The following is a 23,810-nucleotide window of genomic DNA, read 5'->3' on the forward strand; positions in this document are numbered from 1 at the left end:
GCAAGAAGGGCATGACCTAACTCCTGCCTCCAGAAAAGACTTGAGGTCTATATATTAGGAAAGATGGCCCTCCCACATCCCATAGGGCTGTGGGGTCTGGTGGGCTGGAGTTTGAGGAGGGGGGCCCAATCTAAACATGTTTTGTTTGGCTTTGTGGTATGATGGGTCAAGCATCACTCCCCCCCCACCCCCTCCCCAGCCAGCCCCAGGTTTGTGTATCTCCCCCTGCTGCACCCCTACCATGCACACACACACATACTCTGTCAGTGATGGGGTGTGAGGCGGCCTACCCAGGTTTAGAAATAAAACCTCACACTGAGGAAATTAGCTACACCTGAGTAGACAATCTCCCCACTGACGTCAAAGGCCCCCTTCCCACCATGCCAGGTGTTTTAGAACTGCCAAAGAGGGGTCCTGATCACGGAGATCCTTCTGAAGAAGGAAAGCAAACAAAGGGGGGAGGAGCTGGAGGGCCCAACATTCCAGGGACAGGTGTGGAGCTGACTAGAGATCAGTCCCCTGCATAGGGTCCCTACTTTGGTGTTGCTAGCTCAGGGCCCATGGATGTCTGCCAATGACACTTTTCCTTGTTCCCCAGCTGGCAGTCCTTGGCTCAGCCCTGCATGCCGTATCTGTTATCCTCTTGCTCTGGTCTTTCCTGAGGGTTCCTGAACTTCTTATGGTGTAGTCCCTCCAGACCCCTAAGCATCCATCCGCCCTAGAAGTGACAGGAAATATGCCATCTGAGCACAACATGTAACTGGTGTGAAAAGACAGGAAATAATTCTGAGGAGCCATTCACAAGCTCACATGCAGCCCATGCGCAACTTAGACATGTAGAGTATATGTCATACACACTAAGGGTGGGGCAATCAAGTGCTGTCCTGTGAGACAGAAGATCAAGATGGAATCTTGTCCCAGATAGATCTTACTGAAGGCTGCAGCTCAGATACCACGGCTCCCCAAGACATCTGTCTATCTCTACAGATTATTTCCTTAAAGCCTCAATCAGAATTCACATCAGAACGAAGTTTTCTTCACAGATCTCATGGGTCCCTTCAACTCCACATTTCCAATCTTGTAAAGGGAGGAGGGATGCACTGACTACTAGGGGCTAAACTTGGGGAGGTCAGATTTTTCCAGAATAGGCCAGAGTTTAGGTGGAATAAATGCATGCTGAGTTAGATGGTCTCCAAAGAGCAACTTCCTTTACTTAATTCTGTTCCAGCAGCCCATTCAGCTGTAGGAGGGGGCTGGGGGCTCCTACTTATCTATTTACAGAGAGTAAGAAAGACTTTTTTTTTTTTTTTTTTTTTTTTAGCAATTCCTCATCTCTCTCCTTGGAGTCTTGCAATTCTGGTTTCACTAGGGACAGAAGTGTTCCCTATGGATTCTTCTATCTTCTTTGAATGGCAAGAGGCGGGAAAAGCCAGGCAAGTAAAACAGTTTCACATAAAAAGTGAATGCCTTTCAAGTTGCCAAATGAAACTGTGGTTTATTGAGTAGAAAGCATACCCACACTGAAACTGCCAACTCCTAACTAGTTTGGATTATAGCTACCCCCAGACTCTCACAACCTTTATGACCCAAGGAAACAAAGCTCAGACTCGTATAGGAAGCATAAACAAACTGGGGCACATGGGTTTGATGTAACTACAAATGCAGGCCATGAAGATTTGAGTTTCCAAATGGGCAGATCTTAGAAGATTGACCCAAAGAAGAACTCCCCGAGAGGGGAGAGTGATAGGGGACAGTAATTCAAGGACAAGGCATAGTTGGCTGATGTTGGCCCCTCAACTTGCATCTGCACAAGCAACCATGTTGAGTATTTTGGTAAACTAACCAAGTGGCTAAAGGCCAAGCTATAGGAAAATCTGTAAAGGCAACAATGGTATGCTTTTGGTACATTTGATCTCCATATTCTTAACTTTTTGTCATCTCAGTGATGCTTCTTTCTCATTCCTCTATAGGAATCCAGGGCCAGAATATCACAGAAACTATTGTTGGAAGAGAGAGGCTACATTGTCATCTGGTCTACCCCCACCCAAAGCAAGCATCTCCAACAGGCGTCTAGTACTGCCTTTGTTCTTGTATTGCCAAAGCAGGGAACTCAGGGTCTCACAGGACTATTTCTCAGACAACTTGCATTGAGAAAAAGCACCCTTATCCATTGATTCAAAGTCTGCCTGCTTGTCATTCCCACTTAGTTGTCCTTGTTCTACCCTCTAAAGTAATGCTGAGTAAGCTGACTTCTTCCATGTGCATTACCTCATACTGCAGATAGCCATGGCCCTAGCCATTTCTTTTCTTCTCCAAGCCAAATATAACAGTGTCATCCTCATTTCTGATGAAATAAGGGGGCTTCAGACCTCATTCACCCAGCTTGGCCTCACCTAGCATGTCCTCCATTGCCAAAGACTCTCTCAAAGTATGCTACCCACTTTTTTCCTACTTTCCCCTCCTTTTCCATCCAACCTATTCTCAGAAGTGACTCCTTCAACTTAAGATGCAAATGATTGATCATGCTTATTATGTTACCTTCCCGGGATTGTTTATATTTTAACAGGTTCAAAGTCCTGACCTGAGGGGATGGCTAGGAATGTTTGGGCATCAGCTAATGGCAAGATAGAGGACAAGAGACAAGGCATAGAAATCTTCTTGGGACCCTTACCTTCTTTCTTGATACTTTTTCCTGGACAGACCAATCTAACCAGATAATTCACTCAAAATAATGAAACTGGTGCTGTGAACTTATGTGACTTAGGCAATCTGTGGTGTTATCCTCATCATCACCTCAGGTGAGACTATTCACCTGGCCAGGCAAATTCCCATAAAATGAATTCCTTGAAGGCAGGAGCTGGGTTGATTCTTTCCTGGTTTGTTGTCAAGTAGAGACCTGAGTAACATATTAATAGTTCCTCATACATGTCTTCTGGATGAATGAGTGAATGAGGTCAGACCATAAGGCAGAATTTCTAGGGCCTTGGCTCATGAAAATTGGCAAGTAGCCTTGGGCACAACAACAAAACAATATAAACATACATGGATATTGAAGTTTGGTCCCCATCCCTAAGATTTTCTGAAATGAAACATACAATTTTTCAGCTAAAAAATTCAACTTATCTCTTGAATTGAAGGAAAGAAAGGCTACTGTTGGGATTTGAATCAGTGACCTGCAAGATCAAATGGAAGAAATATCTCAAAGCAAAGCAAAATACAAATGGTAAAAACTGCGAAGGAGGTAAAGCAACCTGGAACAGAGGTCAAGGAGACTGAACACGTGGATAATAGGCATTCTGGATATAGAAGAAGGAAAGGATGGAGAAAGAGCAATAATCAGACAAATGTTGGAAGAAAAGCTGCTGAGCTGAAGAAAGATTTAAGTGTTGCAGATTTAAAGGCAGGACTGATGAGACAAGACACACACTTATGCTTTACTTAATAAAATTCCTGAAATCCACTGATACGGAGAAGATCTTACAATCTTCTAGAAAGAAAGAACAGGTTATTTACAAAGGAAAAAAAATAATGAAATTGACATCAGAGTTTTTATTTGTAACACTTGAAAGCCAGAAAATAAAGAGCAATGGTTACAGGCAGCTGAAGGAAAGGCTGGGGCCCAGGGACCCCCAGCCAAAATGCCATTCACACGCAGGGCGAAGAAACTTTGTGGATGTGCAGAGTCTGAGAACACGTCACCCATATTCTCTCATATTATTTGAACAAAACACTCAATATTCAAGCAAGGGTTCTAAACAAGTAACAAATGAATCACAACAAAACGGGAAGGTGCAGAATAGAGGAGACAGTGATAGAAAGTAACATGTCCACTATATGTAGTAAACTCCAAATGGACAATGATAGAATTACTGGGAATGTGGGGCATAGAGGCCAAGGAAGGATTCTTGCAAAAATGAGAGGTAAGGGAAAAAAACTGAAAATGATAAATAATCTCAGCATAGATCCAGGGGTGGGTGATGCTGGAGAAGTAAAAGTATTGTAAGAATGGGGGCTTAGGGGAGGAGAATAGTGAAAGTGGCATATGGGCTTTAGTTCCTCAGAGTGGGGAAGGAGCATTGGAGAAATGGGAAATCTTGTCAGGGTAAACTAGTTGGCATCTTGTTTTTATATAATAATAGAGAAATATACTTTTGATCATGAGTGTTGGAAAAGAAGTAGGAATGACTAGTGAAATGGAAAAGAATGGTAGATCTTCCAAATGAACAAAGGAAGAAAGAAAAGATGATAATGTGATCAAACTTGCCAAATGAGGAAACCGAAAAAGCGAAAGCAGTAATCACAAATAAATGTTACAAAATAAAGTAAGGTGGAAGAAGTAAAACCAGCATATTGATGGTTACACTAAATAGGAAGAGATTAAATTATCCTATTAAATTATAGAAACACTAAGATTAGGTTAAATACAAAAACTTTGTTAAATGCTATTTTTAACAAATACAGTTAAAAGAAAATGATGAAGGTTGAAACAAAGGGATAAGAAAACACTAGGAAGAAAAATAGGGATAAGAAAACACTAGGAAGAAAATAGGTATGGCAACATTAATGTCAGTTGGAATAAAGTTAAAAGCATGAATGAGGATAGAAATAGGTAGCATGTAATAGTAAAAGATAACATTTATGAAAATCAATGACAGTTATAGTCAATGGGCACCAAACAAGGTAGTTGCTAATATTTGAGACAAAATGTCATAAAAATGCAGAGAGTTTCATGAAACTATACAATTATAGTTGAATTTTAATAAACTCTTTTCAGAATTAAGATCCTATAGACAAAAAATAAACAAGCACATAGAAGAACTGAATGATGCAATTAATAAATAAATTTAATATGTATTTCCTTCAAATCAAAAATTTGCATTTTTTATCTCCAAAATCAATCAAGTACTTGGCTACAAAGAGAGATTCATATAATTTTAAAACAGAGATTTTACAGGCCATCCTCTCTGCTCATAATCTAATAAAACTAGATATACAAAATTAAAATACATCAAAAGATCCCAAGTGCTAGAAATTAAGCAATACATTAAATAATTTTTGGACCAAAGAGAAATCAAAACTAAAATTACAAACTATTTAAAAACTGATTAAAGTAGAATACTTTATTCCAAAACCTATATCACACAGCTATAGTTGTACTCAGGGGGAAATTAATAGCCTTAAAATGCCTTTGTTGTTAAGGAGAAAGATGTAAAATGAAGAAACTTCACATCAATTTTAAAACATTAGGAGAAAATGAACATTTAAATAAATCATGGGAAAACAGGAAAAAGAAATCAATAAAATAGAAAACAAACCAAACTGTAGAAAGGACAAATGAATCTCAAACTGCTTCTTTGAAGAAGACAATAAAACGGATGAACCCCTCACATACTTGATTAGGGAAAAGAGAGCAAAATTCCATAAGACTGGAAAGAGAAAGGAGAGCCATAGATACAGGACAGATTGAAATTACTGTATGAGAACATTATGAGTAACACTATGGCAACATTGGTTTAAATCTAAAGAAGATGCATTATTTCTTAGCAAACAAACTGAAGTTTTGACCAAGAAGACGTAGAGAACTTGACTATGGAACTTGGCTATGTCAGTTATCATAGACAAGACTGAAAGATGAGCTGAGATTGATCATTTAAAAATACAGCAGAACGACACTGTTTCATGGCAGACAGTGGAGCTCTTCCATGAGGAGTAGAGGAGACTGGAAAGGGGGTGGGGATGATGAGGTCAGAGGGAGGAAATGAGAAGGTCTGAGGAGGGAATAGTGGAGACAGGGAGGGGGGTGTGATTGGGACAGGTTAGGACAGCACCTCCTCTACTGTCCCCTGATGCCCAACATACATTCCTTCTCTTTTTAATGCCTATTTATGTTCAGCCATATTTACGTCCAACTACCATTTGTGCACCCAAGAGCTGCTGCCTGGAGTTTAGGATGATAGCAGCAAAGCAGCTGGGTTGTGTACCTCAAATCTCTTCTCCTTCTCTCCTCCTTGCTCGCTCCTGTGCAACCTCATGTTGGTGATAGTGTCTCTGCTGTTAAAGCTCCTGCCCCTACTCATCCAGTGGGCAGTGGGATGGGAAGGAGCTGGTGAAGTCAGGACAAGGTCACTGCAGGGAGTTCTCCAACCCCCCTATCACTATTTGGGCTACTTCAGAGGACATCTGGGCATCTGTTTATGGCCCACGTGCAGGACCTGCATAGGGCTGACTTTTCTTAGAGGGATGGGGAATTCTCATTTCTGCCCCACCCTTCTCCATGCTCAGGAGAGACACAAAGCATCTGCCCACCAGGCTGGCTTAATAAGATTTGTTCTGCTCCAGGAGGAGCCTGTTTGACCACATTGGGGAAATACCATCGATTTTCTGCCTCTTAATCCCAAAAGATGTCTTTTGAAAGCATTTCATCACTCCTGGACAACATCTCTTGGCAAGAATTCAGTGATTCACAATACTTCATCCAGACAGTTCTTTCTTATTTTAAATTAGTAGGTGTTTTCCTATTTCTACCTACATATCTGGCCATCTTTATTATAGTGTATTATAGAATTTCTGAGGCCCTATGGTTTTTGCTGAACATACTTTTTTCTTTTTCTGAACCACTTAGCTTTTATCCATGTTTCTTCATTGAGTTTGACAGCTGGCAATGCAGTTAACATTTAATTTCTACAGGGGTGAAAGTGGGAACTTGGGAGGAAAAAAAAACCCAGTACCTGTAACTGAAGTGGACCTTGTTAATGACAGAGACGTGGGGTGAGAAAGAAACGGACAAGAGACACTCTTGTCCAAGTACACACACACATACATACACACACCCCCAAATAGTTTTCCTGTCCTGGAAATCCAATACAAAGCACAGTTTAAACACAGCTCCCATCAGATCCAGTTCTTGGGGTGGAGAGTCTCCTGGGCTTAAGTAGGTTTCCAGGTGCAATTGTCCATAATGAATGAACACGTCAACTGGTTCTGTTATCTCTTGTTAGAATGTTTTGGGGGTGGCTCTCCCCTCCCTTTTGGGTAATTTAGTCCTGCCTGGAAGCCTGGCAGGGAACTGAAGCCCCCATCCTTTGTATAGAGGGGTTCATGCATCTCAGAATGGCAGGACCCTCTGGCCCTCACCACTACTCCCCTCCAAGCTTGGGATTCTAGGAGCCTCCCTGCTCTTCCTGCTGAAAACTCCTGTACTAAAGGTCAGGTTTCTCCCCCGCTCTCATGGTGGTATGCCTGTTGGCAGAGGTGGAAACAGAGTGAGGGAATGGAGGAGGGGGAAGCTTAGGGGTGGTTCCCAGACATTTCCATGGGAGGAGAGCCTGTTTAAAACTGTAGCCCCTAGTGTCTGGGGTCTATCAAAGAGCCTCAGATCTTCCAGATTCTGGTCATAGTAATCTCACTTTCCTAAAAAGCTTCCAGTATCACCCAGCATATAAATGGTTATGTGGCTGTCTGTTGTAAAGAATTTGGTGATGTCCTATGGGCCTGCTGCCCACAAGCTCCTAACCATTATTATGGTGAACATCCATGTCAGGCACTGGCTAAGTTCAGCTTTTGGGTCCAAACTAGTTTGTTTGTTTAATAGAGTCTTCTTGGAATACAACCATGTTCATTCATTTATATGTTGTCCAAGACTGTTTCATGCTATAATGACACAAGTGAGTCTTTCTATAGACAGAATAAAAAATATTTACTATTTGACCCTTTCCAGAAAAAGTTTGCTGAGCCCTGATCTACATATAAAGACTGAATGTAAGCTAATGGCTGTAATTGGGAAGTTAAAGTATGAAATTCATGGATAATTGTTGGTCCTACTCAGGCTAACCATTTGTTTTAAGTATCACAGACTTGATAAAGCTTCCAACACCCATAAGCAAATAGGAAAATGAAATAAATTTCCCCAGATTTTCACACATTGAAATCAGATACTTTTCTCAATTGAGATCTCTACTCAAAGTTGCTGGTTTGACTTATACTAAGAAATGCTTATCCTTCATAATTTTATCCTCCATAATAAAACTCATATATTGGATTCTAATCTTTATTAATTGCTTCCTGCTATTAGATATCATCTTGCCCTTTCCTCTGACCAATGAATGTTTGAAATATCCTATTTAGACACTCCCAATTCCCTAATTATCTCTTTTGACTTTAACAGTCTATCAGTGTGAAATTCCTCTTTTTTGTAAAGCTGGGTGTGCCCATCAACCACTAGCTAAGCGCACTAAGGCACCTTCAACTCTTTGTGCATATCCCCTGAATTTCCACACACTCTGTTTCTGTATCTGCCTAGGAACAACTCAGCAAGTTCAATTTTACAGCATCTATTATTTAGTTAAACATGCCAAGAAGATCATCTTGTAATCATCTTCCCAAAAGACTAAATAGAAACGTTTTTGCTTTAAGACAATGACATTTAAAGCACATGTCTTACTTCTAACTCCAGCAAGCTCATACCAACATTCTCTAATGTCACACATGGATAGTTATGGTGATCTGTGCAGAGAGAGAAAAATAAGCCATCAGGATAAGGGAGGCACAGGTGTGTTTGGTTACACAGGTGCAAGGAGAGGCACAGAAGGTGAGTGCTGTTGCTGATTGACCCAGAGTTGAGACCACAGGGAGCAGACACCAGGTCCAGGCAAAGAGCATTTCAGCCTAGAAATGGGCTAGTCACCGCTGGGGGACTTCTCTTCTTCAATGTTCTTCACTGTCAGGTAGTAGATGCGGTTGGCCTCTGGGTAGGTGACTTTGCTGAGTGGGAGCTTATAGATGGCAGGGTTGTTGGTTGTCAGGAGCAGGAAGATGAGGGTGGAGAGGCAGAAGGCCCAGGTGCCTGACGGCACACCAATCTGGAAGCAAAAGTATTGGGGTCTGAAAATGGTCCTAGGCTCCAGGGACCCTGGGGGAGAAGGCTGTGGTAGCAGCTGAGGATGGGGATCCTTCCCTATTGATGACATCGGTTTTTAGGTTCATAAGATAAGGTTAGTTTGGTCTAGGAATCTGAGATATTGGTACCTTTGGGCACAATCAGAATCTTTTAATGATGGAGTTGAAAATCAGCCTAGGTACGACTTCCCACATCCAGCCACACACAAGTACCTCCATCTGTCCATCTAGGTTCTCCACTGCTGGTTATACCACTCTTTTGTGCGCACACACAGCCACCTCCAACACACCTCAGAGGCCCATATATGCAATTTCCAGTCCTTCTCTGGACATTTGTCCTGGATAAACCTTGACAAAGGCATTGTGTGGATACAAGCTACCAGAATGCATTCAGGATTCTTTCACAAACTGTAAATGTCCTAAAGCCCTGGCTGGGACAGGCATGTTCAGGGGAATCCAAACTTACCACCGACATTATGTTGGACAGGGCTGCTCCCATGTATGCACAGAACAGGGCTGTGGAAAAACAAGGACCATGGAGTCAGCTTCCCAGGGTTTTCCCCCACCTCTTCCCCAGGGCAGGGGTCCTATACTGTCTTCAGCAGCCTTGGTGTCTCACCACATCCTGACATCTGGCATATTTGCCTGACATTATTATGGTAGCTTTTTTTTTTTTTTTTTTTTGCAGGTAGGTGTGGTCAATCTCCCACCAGACTGTGTTCTGAGGGCAGAGATTAAAGCCTTCTATCTCCTCCGCACTTCCATGGTGGCCTTGCATACAGTCAGGGGTCAGTAAGCATTTTTTGCTTGTCCACGCTGACCTTGGGGATGTGTGGCTGGATTATTATCTGTCTTAGGAATGAGTGGTCAGACTATATGAACCCCCAACAAGGCTCCTCCCATCCAAGATTCTGAGCGGCCCTGATAGAACTTGTTGGACCCGCACCAAGCCTCACCAGAACTGGACCTTACTGGTCTGTGAGCTTGTCCCTAGGATCCAGGCTTCGGGGTTCACTGTAGGGTGTGGCCCCCAGGACAGGTAGGGGAGCTCAACCACGCCCTTGTGCTTCTGGACAAGCTTCTTATGCCCCTGCATTTTTGCTCTTTCTGTTCCTCTGTCCAGAACACCTTCCTCCCCTGTCTCTACCTACCCAATTCCCATCCTGGAAGCGTTGAGATAAACCCCGTCCTCCCTGCAAAGCCTTCCCAGATGGTTCTAGCCACAGGAATGTGCCACTTCTCCAAAGACCAAAGGCAGTTACAGTCTTAGCTTCAAAATATCTGGCACTTCTGACTTGACAGATATTTACTGAGCCTACTGTCTCCTTGCTGGCTGCTGAAGGGAATACAAGAGACATACATGGAAGTCATTTACAGTCTCCACATATGAATGGGGAAAAAGTTCTTCTGAATGTTATTCTGCCCTTTACTTGTCTCCAGTTTTGCTTATTAAAGTCCTGCTGTTTCCAGAGAACGTAACTCCAGGGCAGCAAAACTGGGGGAAAGATAAGGCTGGGGTTTGAATCTTGCTTCTGCCCTCAATAGCTGTGTTTTAGATTAAGTTCATTAAACCTTCTGGGTACCAGGGTGTACAATGGGCTGACAATCTATGCCTGGTAGTGATCTGGGAGGACTGAGTTTGTATGTGGCGCTGGGGTGCAGCTTTGAGAGCGCCTGCACCCATTTCCCTTGGGACAGTGCACTACTTACTCCATGGAAATCAAGCTCCCATGTTGTGATCTTCTGACACCTCAGTGCTCCCAGGTATGTCATCTCACTGGGTCTTTGTAATAATCTTTTCAGACATCACAGCCTTAATGATTGTGTGATAACTGCTCTTCCTCTAGATGTGGCTTCATGACAATGTGGTCACCACTGTATCTTCCATGCATAGCCTAGGGCGTGGCACTACGTGGTGTTCTCTAAAAGGTTGTGGGATGAAGTTATCGTACCGGAATACTGCCACTAGCACCTGAGGAAATGCATGTGTGATCTCCTTGGAAACTTACAACACTGTGTCAATAAAAAACAGTAAGCATGGTTGTGACTCCATTTCACAGAAGAGGAACCTCAAGTCCCCCATTGGGACCCAAGCCACAGGTCCTTCTAGAACTGCTACCAAGTTCCGATTAATGTTCCTCATGGGTTTTGCATAATCAAGTAGGGAGGGAAGGAAGGAATTGCAGAGTGACCTGGTGGTCAGCTTCCCCAAATACCCACCACAGACGAGGGCCAGCAGGTGCGTCTGCCAGGTGAGGGCGTAGAACATGCCCCCTATGGCGATGCAGGAGAGGACACAGTTGTAGCTCCAGAGGCCCATGTAGATGGTCTCGAAGGGCGTGGCCACCGTCAGGGCTGTGGAACAAGGTGTGACGTTTCTGGCCAGTTCTGGGTCCCCACACAAAGGCCACCTGGTGCCAGCTCTCAGGATGGCCTCACTCCTGCTATCCCCTCCCCACACTCCTCCCCCATCCCATCAAAAGAGCCTCTAGAAATGGCATCTGGTCTTCAGGAACCAGCAACAAGAGGACAGCAGTGGTTCCCAAACTGTGGCTTGAAGATTTCACACAGAGGTGTGACTACTTTCAGGGTGAGAGGAGGTCAAGGCGTTGGGATTCTAGGTATTCTCCACACCTTTGGCCCGAGTAGCTGCATTTTTAGCAAGAAACTTTTCAAGTGAAAAAGGTCTGCTTCAAATGGTTGAGGAAAAGTATGTATATACACATACAGATATATAGAGATAGACAAATAGAAGTACAGGATGTGAACAATAGGTGAATCAGGCAAAGAATTTATGGGTGCTTCATGTACCATTTTACTTTATAATTTTTTGATAAATTCAAAATTATTTTCAAATGATTTTTTTAAAGTTCTGCTTCCAAGATGTTTTTGAAAAACATTGGAATGAGTCAACAGGATCCTAGTCCTATGTGCCCGACTCCAATTTCTGGCTCTACTGTGCATATTTACATATATAAATGCATGTACATACATATGCCTACACGCAGAAATATTAAATCACATTTGTCAAATAGGAATACAGTTTTTGAGAAATTGTTTTCTTTTAGTTTACTCCAAATTTCAAAGCACTGGGTCATTTATACTCCTCGGTCTGTTACTGCTCTCCAGGCCTCTGAGTGACCCACCCTTTCCTTCCACCCCTCAGCTCCCAGGGGCTCAGGTAGCCAATGAGGTCTTCAGCCCCTTGCGTCTCCCCACATATCCTGCTGCGGCAGTCTGCTCACTTTGGAAAATCAAGAAAGGGAAAAATAAGTCTCTCCCCTGACAATGTTCAAAAACACCAGTGAAGATAAAAAGTCTAGATTATTTGCCCTGTGCAGGGATGGAATGACCTCAGGAAAATTATCCCAAGGTCCTCCCTGCAGAGAGGGGACCCTGTCCTACCTGCTAGCATCCCCACAATTGAGCCAATGGCTGCATGCAGGCAGATGAGTGGCGAGGAGATGAACAGAGCCACCAGGAACACGCCGCCTGTCCAGGGATTGTCACAGCCATACACCTGGCCAACCCCGATGGGGATGGCTTGTAGCAGCTGCAAAGTCAACAGAATCTGGGGTCACTGGAGTGTGGGCACATAATGAAAAGAGCAGGCCTTAGGGTCAGGACAAAGCCATTCCTGGTGGGGGTAATGGGTTGGAACGGGAGGATGGCGGTGCCCTCTAGCATGGAAGAGAACTTGGGAGGAAGGACATGAGCTGGAACAAATAGCTCCTCACTCCACCACCTAGCAGGCATCTGGCATCCCCCGTGCAAAACCCTCCCAACACAGGTGCTTCTGAAAGACACATGGCTTCTGCTTTGAGAGGAGGAGCTTTGAGAGAACCAGAGGGCACCCTCTCCCGAGAATGCCATTGGAAATTTCAGGGCACTAGGGGATTTCCACCAGACCTTCTGATATCCTATAGTATTCCAGGAATATTGGAAATATTCTAGGCCATTTTGATGATTGATTTCATCAAAGGTCACCCAGATCATTGGTGGCTAAGGCCAGGCTAGAGCCTCTGAGCTTGGCCCCTAGTCTAGAGGTGGTTGCTGCACATTCAGAGCTACCTAGGGTATTATGGGGCTCTGGAAAGGAGGTGGCATTTCTCCTGCTCGAGGATCACTTAGCATTTGTAGAACGATAATATGTATACCATTGGAAAACAGAATAAAGCCAAACATCCCCGAGTTTGAGAGTCATTTGAGGGTGTTGTAATTGTAGATGCTAATTTGGGAGTCAGATGGCCCTTTTTCTGCCCAAGCTGAACCATCTACATCTGACAGAGGAGGGCCTGAAGGAGAGGAGGGAGATTGGCAGGCTAGGGAAGAGTATTGGCCTGGGAGCTGAGGGCTCCAGCTTTCAGGGGAGTTTTGCACAAGCTCATGGAATGATGGTGGGTATGTCACTTCCTCATGCTGGGCTCTGGTGCCCTTCTCTGTAACATGAGAAGGCTGCCATAGCAGATAATCTCCCACCTTTAAAATTCTGCTGTCTTTGCTCTATTACTATGTCATGTGACCTCTTTGAGGGCCAGGCTCCTTGATGGCTGGGTACATAATAGGTGCTTAATAAATATGTATTGATTAGCTCAGCAGTTTCCAAACTTTGCTGTACACTGGAAATCCTAGAAAAAAAATTTGATGACTGGCTCCTCCTTAGACATTGTGATTTAACTGGTATGGGGCATGACCAGGGCCTCAGGAGATTCCCAAGTGGAACTGAGTTTGGGGACCACTGAGTTAGTTATACATGACCTGCTGTAGATGTTGGAAATTAATTGCACATCTCCCTTTGGGTGAAATTTTGTACTTTTTAACAACCTGATTTAATTCTGGAGTCAGTCTGATTTCTTTAGAGAACAGTGTTTGAGGAGTCCCACAGAGCTTTTTAAGCTTTGCCCATCCTGGTCTCTGGATGGGTGGCCTTTCAATTACCAAGCACTGTCTGGGCCAGAGCCTAGAGCCTCATGCCAGGAATGATGGGGGTGTGCATATTATTTAAAGGAACCCTGAGAATGCTTTCTGCCAGTTCAGGGAACTCAGCTTAAGCGTGGGGTACTGGCTGAAAATGTACTCAATAAATATTCCATGACTTCCCAAAGTCTGAGGCATGCAGGATGTAAAGGGGGTTCCAACTTCCCCCTTGCTGTCTGGGAACACAGATTTGAAGCCCAAGCAGTCAAGAATGAGAAGAATGAGGGACAAGTAGCCTCAGAACAGAGTCTGGGCTCAGAAAGCACCTTCCTCTGCCGGGATCCATATTTTAGCTTGGTGAACTGTGGCCCTGGGGTGGCACCCCTCCCTTCCACCTGCTCTCCAACACCCTGGGGTGAAGGTGTGAAGGGCAGTCGGGTGTGCATGGAAATTTACTGAGCCCCTGCATCCTTCCTACTGCCTACTCTCGACAATCCTCTAGTAACAAGAAAGGCCAGTTAAACAAAAAGGAAGTCATTCTCATCATTGTTTAAAAGACAAGGAGGGAAGGGGAGTTGGGACCTGGATGGTGTGGAAGAGAAGGAGCCCACTGTGAAAGTAGTGGTGTGGTGGGTGAGCTGGTGTCTCAGGGTATATGGATTTGCATGCTGCCACTTTCTGTTCACTTTGAAGATGAATGAGAGGCATCTCCCGCAGGTGGCCGTCTCCATCCTGTGCCCCTCAGTGGGGAGGGTGGGAGGCTCCATGGGCAACGCCCATGCCCCCGAGGCTGTTACTGGGACTCTGCCTCATGGGTAGGGCTCAGGGACTGCAGGTCTGTGCCCTTATGGCAATGTGCCTAACTGCCAGCTGATGATCACTGATAGTCCCCTCAGAGTTAGAGCTTTGTCCCTTCTCCTGCCCCTGCCATTTTCTACTTGAGACAGTGGGCTTTCCCTCCAATGCAGGGTTCTGTCTTTTCCATTCTCTTGGATTTAGATCCTAACCCTGACTCTGATGCCCCTCCAGCCCCTGCCCCAGACAAAACTTTGAAAAGACAAAATATTCAAAAAGGTTTTGCATAGTTAGCATTTGCACTAGGGGCAGAGAAGACTTTCCTTTTCTGATAGCTTCAGGTCCGAGTGTGGCTGACCCTGAAACCCCTGAACTGTCCTCCCCACCCGCGAGTGGTGGCCCTGGAGCTGAGCCCCCAGCAGCCCATCTTGATGATGGGCTCAGCTGGGTGGTGAGGGCTGGGAAAGCAGACTACATAAACAATACTGAGGATGTAGTTCTATGTGCAAGTATTCAAAAGGCAATCATAGAAATAATATTCTGAATTACTCTAAACAGCCGAGTTAGAACCAATGGGTGAAAGATGGAGGGGGACAGATTTCTGAGGAAGGTAAAGAGCTCTCTAATACTTCACGGTACCTAATGAGGGGTGGACTGCATTGAGAAGCAGGTTTCAACTCACTGTGGTTGTTCCAGATGAGGGTGTCTGTCTCACCTGGGACTAAGAAGGTGATGGGTCAAAGCCTGGGCTCTACATCAGGCTGCCTGGGTTTTATATTCAGGCACTAGCAGCAGTTTGAGCTTGGGCAGCTAACCTTCTCTGTGCCTTAGTTTTCTCATCTGTGAATGGGAATGATGATAGTACTTACAGCATTGGGCTATTAGGAGGGTTAAATTAAGTCCAGAAGTCAAGGGCTTGGAACAGTGTCTGATACGTAATAAGCTTGCCATAGCCTTAGCTGTTAGCTCTCTCTATTGTTCATGAACAAGGCCAAATTTTACAATTCTGTCTATTTAATCTTGTGTTAGGTTTTTATTATATCCCTTTATCCCAAGTGTCTAGAGATTGGTAGAATAAATGAATATGTACATTTGTGATAGTTGGATGTGAAGCAGGGTTTCTCAACTTCGATATTTATTGACATTTGGGGCTAGATAATTCTTGGTAATGGGGAGGGATGTCTTGTGAATAGTAGCATGTTTGGTGGCATCCCTGACTTTTTGATACCAGTAGCACCCCTCCCCCCAGTCTAAATTTTGCCTCCTCCCTCCAGGAGGGCAAAGTCACCCCTGCTTGAAAGTCACTGATATGGAAAGTACATGAAAATTCATCCCTATCTTCTCTTGATAAGACCTTTAAAACCCTAATTTTAAACATTTGTTTTAGTATCTGGCCCCTTCACCCAACCATCCACCTTATTGAGTATTTTTCCCTGAACCTACCATTCTGTATAATTAACTTGGTACTGACCTATGCACTTATTTACTGTCTGTTTCCCTGTACAGAGAGTACACTTCAAAAGGGCAGAGAAGTTGTTGTCCTTTTATTCCCCATGTATTCCTAGTGTCTGATAAAGTGCCTGGTACATATCAGACCTTCAATGAGGGTTTGTTGAAAGCACAGCAGCCTTTTTCTCTGTCCTGTTCTCTACTATGACCATCATCTGGTGGAGATGCATCTGGAGAAGCTGAGAGCCTGGATAATCCACAAACCAGTTATCAAGAAGGTGTGTGGTATAAGCAGGGGTCCCCACTCATCTGCCATTGGGTAACTTACCAAGGGCATCTCCATCTCTGTCCAGGTGATGTTGGGCACTGAAGACACAGGCTCCACCAGTGTTGTGGGGAAGAAGAGGTTGTAGTGGCCGGTGGCTGCCAGGTACAGGGTCATAGCAATGTTGAAGGGCAGCGTGAAGACAGGAAGGTCCCACTTGCTGAAGATGGAATTCAAGGCACTGGAAAGAACTGGGCTGAAGATGAGCAAGACAAAGGGTTAATCTGTGCTCATCCATAGGTCTACACCATCTTGTCTCGTCAGCTCTGTCCATGGTGCCCCCCTGTCCTTGGCCCAGCCATTCCTGGCTCCTTTGAGACTCTAGTGGTCCATTTATCTGGGACTGGGGATAAGGTGTTCCATTTAAGGTGAATCTTTGAGAGATGCATTTTTAAAGTATAAATATACTTGAATATGTTATAAATTATACTTGAATAGCAAATATAATACTTGAATATAAAACTTTATAATTTAAATATTTGCTTGTTTCTTAAACCAAGAAAATTAAACAAAACGTAATCCTTAGAAAATAATGTGTATTGCCCTTGAATCATCAGGATGTACAACGGCTACTCTCCTGCACTGTGATAACATTTTAGAAGCCTGGTCTTAGAGGAGGCAGCTGCTATGGCACAAAGGTAATGTGTGGGCTTGATTCAGCTGAAGTGCTTTGAGCTACTCTGGAAGCCACCACATGAAGATGAAACCTTCAGTTGTTTGTGTCCTCTCTTTTCTCGGCCTCTTCCTTGGGAGAAGCAGGCATGTTGGAAGCAGATGGAGCTGGGTGCAAATCCTAACTCCTACATTTATAGGCTGAGTGAGCAGCATTAGGTAATGATCTCCCTGAACTTTAGTTTCCTCGAAAGGACAAGGCACCGTAGACACTTAACACCCTACGTCTTCACACTCAAAGAGCTGTTGGGACAAAACATGAAATCACATGATCTGGCTGACTGGTCTACCTTTAATTCATGACCTTGAGTCTCCAATGGGCATTTATGACTGCCTGAAAACCCTACTACACAGTCCATGCAAATTAACTCTCCAACTTGTTGAGAATAAAAGAATAGAAATGACAAGACGAGAAATGCTTCATTTTCCCAACCGTAAGCTCTACACTCCAATTGCCCAGCTCCTACATAGTTTTCCTCTCTGCCTTTGTCACATAATGAAAGTATTCCTCTTTCTTTATTGGGCCAATTCTTACTCTTGTGCTTCAAGATCCAATCTGCCTCAAAGACTTCACTCTTGCAATTCTCTCCTCTCTCTCCTGCAGGTGCAGTCTCTCCTTTATCTCTGGAACACTCTCATAAGTTTACAAAATGCTTTAGTATCTTCTTCCTATTAACACCCTCCTCCTCTAATCCGATGTCCCCTCTGGCTATTTTGCCCCACTTCCCTGCCCTTGTTCATAACAAATATTCCTCAACAGATTGCTATGGTCAATCTTTCCACTCCCTTTCTTTCCTAAATCCACTCCAATCAGGTGTGTGTTCTTTCCATGCCATGCAAGTGGCTCTTGTCCAGTTCACTAATGACATCTATCCTACCAAATCTATGGCCATTCCCTGCTCCCTTCATTTGATAATCAGATGCTCCAACTGGATTGAAATATTTTCTGTCAGGGCTACCATGATACTGCCCTTTCTTAGCTTTCTTCCTACTTCTCCAGCTGCTCCTTGTCACTTCTTTGTGGTTCTTTCTCTTTTCTCCCAGTCATCTAGATACTGGAATATCCTATGGCTCGGCCTTGGGTCTTCTCTTCATCTTCTTTTTCTGGGTGATATCTTTTAGTCCCATGGACAAAATGTCTTCTGTATACTTCTGCCCTCCAAATCTTGACCATATCAAAGTTCTGGATTTGTACGTCCAGTTACCTTGTCAACATGTCTACTTGGAAGTCTATAGCCTAATATGTCTGTCAGAACTCTTGATTTACACCTTGTCTCCTACCACCAACCTGTTTTTCTCTTAGTCTTGTCCATCAATCCAGGTGCTCAGCCAAACTATAGGAGTGTACTGAATCCTCTTTTCTTCCCCACCCCCCAAACTCCACAGCCTCCCAGAGAGTCTTGTTGCCTTTACCTTCCTTAAAATACATCCTAAACCCAACCACCTTCCTGTGTATCACCCTTGTCCAGACCACTCTCATCTCTCTGTGGGTTCCTGACTCTGCTTCCAGCATCCGCTCTTGCTCCAGTTAAAATCCATTCTCCACAAGGCAAGCAGAGCGATTTGTTTAAATTTAAACCATATCCTATCACATCTCTGCTTAAAACCCTTTAACTGCTTCCCATCACAGTTGTAATAAAAATACAAAAAGCCTACTGGATCCTCAAAGCAAACGGGGTCTAGCCCTCATTTACTTCTGCCTTCACCTCCTCCATTCCTCCTTCATTCACTGGGCATAAGCCCCCGCTGGTCTTGTTTCCTGAACATGGGGCACTCCTCCAGCTGGGGTCTGCACATGCCACCACCGCCGTCTGCAACGTCCTTCACTAGATCTTCAGATGGCAAGTGCCTTTTATCATTTAGGGGAAAGCATGAATGCTCCTTCCTGAAGGTGGCCTTCCCTGACCACTCACGTCTGGAATCCCTCTCTGTCCCACTTGCTCTGTTTTGCTTTCTTCAAAGCAGTTATCAAATCTTGACATGAGAGGCTTACTCTTTTGTTATAAAGCAAATGTATGCAAATGAAGACAGAGTCTCCTATGCCTTACATGGGGGCAGGTGCGGGGCATTGAGGAAATCCCCATAGAAATGACTGCTATAGTTTTTGTCCCAATGGATTCAGAAACACAGAAACCCTGAGAAGAAACATAAATTTCCCCAAATGCTTAATGTAGTAATTTATTTACAAGCACTGCTAAAAAGTAATAAACTGAAACTTAATAAATTAGTACTTTAACTGTTTTAGTGACTCCAGAAATCTAAGAAAGATATGTACTTCTTAGAGGTGTTGAAAATGAGTTAGCATGTCTCACAGCTGTGGGGCACAGACTGGAGGACATGGGTCACCTTGGGCTCCTGCTCTTTGGTGACGGCATGCATAAGAATGATAGCATCAGGTAGCAAAGACCTGCCCAAGATCCAGGTGAGCTGAGCCACAGCACACCCCTCATCTCAACAAATATTTGTTCCCAAGACCCTTTCTCTTGACTTTTTTATTCCTTTGCAGAATGAAGTGATTGTACAGCAAGATCTCAACTGATGTTTCTTGTTCAAAGATCCTATGCTTTCACTATAGACATTCTTCTCCAAGAGAGTTCTGATTCTATCACAAGTGAGTTTTTAGCTTTTCCATCTTGGTCAGGCCACAGTTTAGATAATTCCCATGTAGCCTGGAGTTTAACAGTTGCAGACTCTGGGTTCATCATCAAAAATTTTGTAAAAGTATGGCCTGGGGCAAGTTACTTAACCTCTTCATGACTTGTTCTTTTCTTCTGTAAACTGGGGACAAAAATAACCCTACCTGGCTGAGCACAGATTTGTCTTGCAGGAAATATTCAATAAATGTTACCTTTTGTTATTAAACCTAACATTCAAGGAAGATTATTAGCACAATAAAACACCTGTGGTCACTGCTGCTCTAAAGGGTCCCTGTTATTCCAAAATAAAAAAATGATCTGCTGTGTTGCAATCAAACTGATGGATTTTCACCGTGTCTTGTGGCCACGCCACCATGTCTTGTGGCCACGTGTCAGAGCCAGCCTGACTCTGAAGACACTAGGCTCCAGGAGGGCACATGTCCCCATCCAGTGTAAGATGCAAGCACCACGGGGCCCTGCGGGTCTGTGAGCAAAAAGAAGGAGGCATCTCACCAGGTCATGGCTGTGAAGGTCACAGGAAACAGAAGCCACCAGTAATAGTCTAACTTCTCAGAGAACACAGCGATCAGTAGTCCGACCAGCATTCCGTTGTACCCGTGGAGGCCTGAGGCGATGGCAGACCTGGGTGGGGGCAGTTACATTGCATTTGAATTTGGTGGGGCTTGTAGGGCCCTCCCTGGTACTCCCAGAAGAAAGTCAGCTTACTCCTGAGTGTTGGGCAGTCACACAGCTGCTAGTGCCTTCCTAGATCTGACACACACACACATGCACACACACGGCCCTGATTACCTTGCCGTTCTAGAATTAAAGTACGCACTTTGTCTTCTCACTGTGTCTAAGCTCCCTCTTGGCTTCTCAGGGGGTCTCAGACTGCTAAGTTTAGTGAGAGATCTAATAGAAACCTGAGGTATGACACCAGGGAAAGTGTGTGTGTGTGTGTGTGTGTGTGCGTGTGTGTGTGTGTGTGTGTGTGTAGGAGACAGGGAGGAGGGGTGGGAGAGAAGGGGAAGGAGAGAGTGCATCTGACTGCATCGTGTGAAGCTGTAATTGTTGCAGTTGGCCTGTGTCCCAGAGTGGACAAGCTGAACCCGCTGGGGATGCACAAAAGCCTCTCCCCACAGCAGGATAGGGAGGGGCCCAGAGGTGGGGAGAATCCAAGCTTCAGTCTATCCTTTCTTTTTGTTTCATCAGGGAAGGCTATGTGCTCCTAAACTTCTCTCCCTGATGCTAATAAATCCTGCCCTTGACCCTTCCCATGGCTCAGCTGGCTGGGGGATGGGGAACAGGGTGAAGGAGGGACTGGGCAAATCACTGCAAGACCCCTGCCAGAGCATGAGGTTTGTGTACTGTGCTCTGTCCTGCCCTTGACTGTAAGTTGTCCAGGCTGGAACTTGTCTGTCTGACATCAGTGTAACAGAAAACAGCGTCTGGTGCACAGAGGGCTCTAGGCCTTGCTTGGTTGTTGAATGGGTGTGTGTACATGCTAAAGCTTTTCACAGACTGATTGTCTTTGCCCAGCAAGGGCATCCAGAAGCATAAGGAGGGAAGAAGGGCGTTCTGGCTAGAGGATGGCTCCTGCCTGGCAGAGGCCATGGCTTGGGTCTGGAATGAGGGGAGCTTTCAGCTCTGGAGTGGCCAGGAGATTAGCTCAGCTAGACTGAGGAGAGTGGGAGCAGCTGGAGGGTGGGAGGAGGTATCTCTAGACAGTTTCCAACAAGAAAAGCTGAACACATGGCACTGTGTGGGGACACTTGTATGGGACACTGGTTAGAGGGCTGGCTGCTCCTGAGGCCATAAACATATGGGGCAGTTGGAGACGGGGGTTGGGGTAGGGGGTGGGGAGGATGAGGTGGGTGGAAGAGTGGCTGGGAGGGAAGACCGCTGGGGTTTGGAATCTATCTCTTTGGGACTAGAAAATCTACCTAAAAAGCAGAAACCCATGTTTTGGGAAAATAATTAGTTTTAAGTCTGTGTGTGTGTGTGTGTGTGTGTGTGTGTGTGCATTTTATCTGTATTTTCCCATTTCTGTTCAGTGTTAGGATTTAGTACTTTTTTGGTTTTAATACTAGTTGCTTCAGGCAAGCTGAGAAAAAAATGGCTGACCCATACTGGGGGCTGTCCTGTAGTCCCAGTGGCAGGGTGCAGTGGGCATAGCAGGAATCAAACAAGGGAGCCCAGGGGAGACAAAATTAGAACCCCTCTCTGTGGAAGTCCCCTCCCAGAATACTTCTCTACCAAAACTTTGGTGGCTTCTGGGTTTGGTTGTCAGAATGAAACCCATTACCTTATATCTGCTCTGACTATCAAATATGTAAAACTTGGTTTAACCCCAATGCCAAAAAGATCTTCATTAGGACCACATTCCTTCAGGACTGCAGCATTAGTGCTGTTGACCTTGAGTTACTCTCTGTGAGCTACAGTCTCTGGGGTAGTGGGGTTAGGGTAACAGGGATAAGGGGGGACATGGGCTGATGGAGGAGGAGGAGGGGAGTAAGACTGGTGGACAGGAAGTAGCAGTGGTCACGGGAACAGGGGTGGGGGAGTAGGGGTGGTAGAGAGGGATGGTGGGGGTTATGTTTAGATCATGTAGCTGTGTCAGTGATTTGCTGGGGACAGTGGTGAAGTCAGGGCTCCTTAGAAGGATTTATGTGTGGATATTGTGTAGGGTGTCTAGAGTTTTGAACCTATGGTATAGAACATGGTACTGACCTACCAGCAATGAATCTTTTCTTGACATAGTAGTAGAATATGAAACATTCAAAATGGACTTCCTGTCCTGAACATGCTTAGAACACATCCAGGGAGAGAAGACTCAGAAAATAATTAGAGAGCCAACCCATATAGTACCAGGGTATGTTCTGTGGTTGTCCAGTGAGAAGGGAGGGTTCAGAGAGCACTGGGATAATTAGGGGTGGCTCCCTGTAGGAGGAAGATTTGAAGGAATGGTAGGATTAGACAGGCAGAAGCAAAAATGCTCAGGTGGGAACAGTGTGATGCTGAGTGGTAGATGTGGTGGGCCCCAGCAGAGAAATCTCTGGAAGTCAAACTGGCACACACTAGTCTTACTAAAATGTTTGGGAGGATTAGGCAGGCATGGTGTGTGTCTCCTCCATAGTACTGAAGTCCATGAAGCAACTCTCTGAATGGCTTGGCAAATTTACCAGTAGATTATGGTCAAGAGGGAAGTCAGAGCATGAAGGGGCTTTGGCTCCTTGAAGGTGAGCCAGTAAGCAGCAGATCTCACAGATGAGGACAATGGAGCCAGGAGGGGAAGTACTTGCCCAAGGTCACATAGCTAAGGAGCTGGTGGGCTGGACAGAGTTCACCCCTGGTGTTTTACCCATCAGTGATGAAGCAGTGAGACAAGAGTTAATCTTGTCAAGGGCCAGTTCTGTGCCAGCCGCCCATGAGATGACAAGTAACTGGAAACAAGGAATAGGGAACCTACTGGGTTAAAGAGAGACACAAAATCCTGGCTGGAGCCTATTTTTTATGTCACTCACCAGACCTGCACACAAAATAATTCAGCCTCTCCTTCATCCAATTTGTCATGGCCTCCTGGCTTGCTAGAATCAGAGTGCTCCCCTAATGCCACCTCAGAGGTGCATGAATGGCTTCTCAGGGGAGACAAACTGACTCACAAATTTGCCTTGGTGGCATCTGGAATGTGAGGTAGGCCTGGGTGAAGTGTGATGTTGGTCACAACACAACCAACTCTGATGACTCCCCATCCCCTGGGTTCACCAGGGGCCCTTTGGCCTTGCTGTCCACACTCTGTCTGTATGACAAGGACAGTACTGACCTTCAGCCTAGAAGATGCAGGCTTTGTGTTGCAGCCTGAGCCCTGCTACCCACTGACTGTGGCACCTTAGGTGAATACCTGCTCCTCCCAGTCTTTCTCCTACCTTCACTGTCTGCCTGGTGATGTGATGGCAAGACTCACATGTAACAAGGCATGACAGTGCTTTTCAATCTTTTTGACAGTAACCCGCGGTAAGGAGGGAATACCGCGGTAAGGAGCATGACTCAGTTCTCTCTCTCAGTCTCCCTAACCTCACCCACCCCCCACATATACAACACATCCCAACATTAATGAAACA

General features: G+C 44.9%; 1 protein-coding gene across 1 annotated transcript in view; it reads right to left on the reverse strand.

Moving 5' to 3' along the window:
- The window catches only part of SLC14A2 (solute carrier family 14 member 2), a 53,038-nt gene that overhangs the window by 20,897 nt on the left and 8,331 nt on the right, over positions 1 to 23,810 (reverse strand). The window contains exons 4-9 of the mRNA XM_030336766.1: positions 20,203 to 20,331; positions 16,385 to 16,577; positions 12,301 to 12,448; positions 11,116 to 11,250; positions 9,362 to 9,411; positions 8,684 to 8,858 (exon numbers count right to left, since the gene is read on the reverse strand). Of these exons, the coding sequence (XP_030192626.1) occupies positions 8,684 to 8,858; positions 9,362 to 9,411; positions 11,116 to 11,250; positions 12,301 to 12,448; positions 16,385 to 16,577; positions 20,203 to 20,331 (830 nt within the window). The remainder of the gene's footprint in view (positions 1 to 8,683; positions 8,859 to 9,361; positions 9,412 to 11,115; positions 11,251 to 12,300; positions 12,449 to 16,384; positions 16,578 to 20,202; positions 20,332 to 23,810) is intronic.

This window comes from Lynx canadensis, chromosome D3 (genome assembly GCF_007474595.2).
Source record: "Lynx canadensis isolate LIC74 chromosome D3, mLynCan4.pri.v2, whole genome shotgun sequence".
Taxonomy (NCBI): domain Eukaryota; kingdom Metazoa; phylum Chordata; class Mammalia; order Carnivora; family Felidae; genus Lynx; species Lynx canadensis.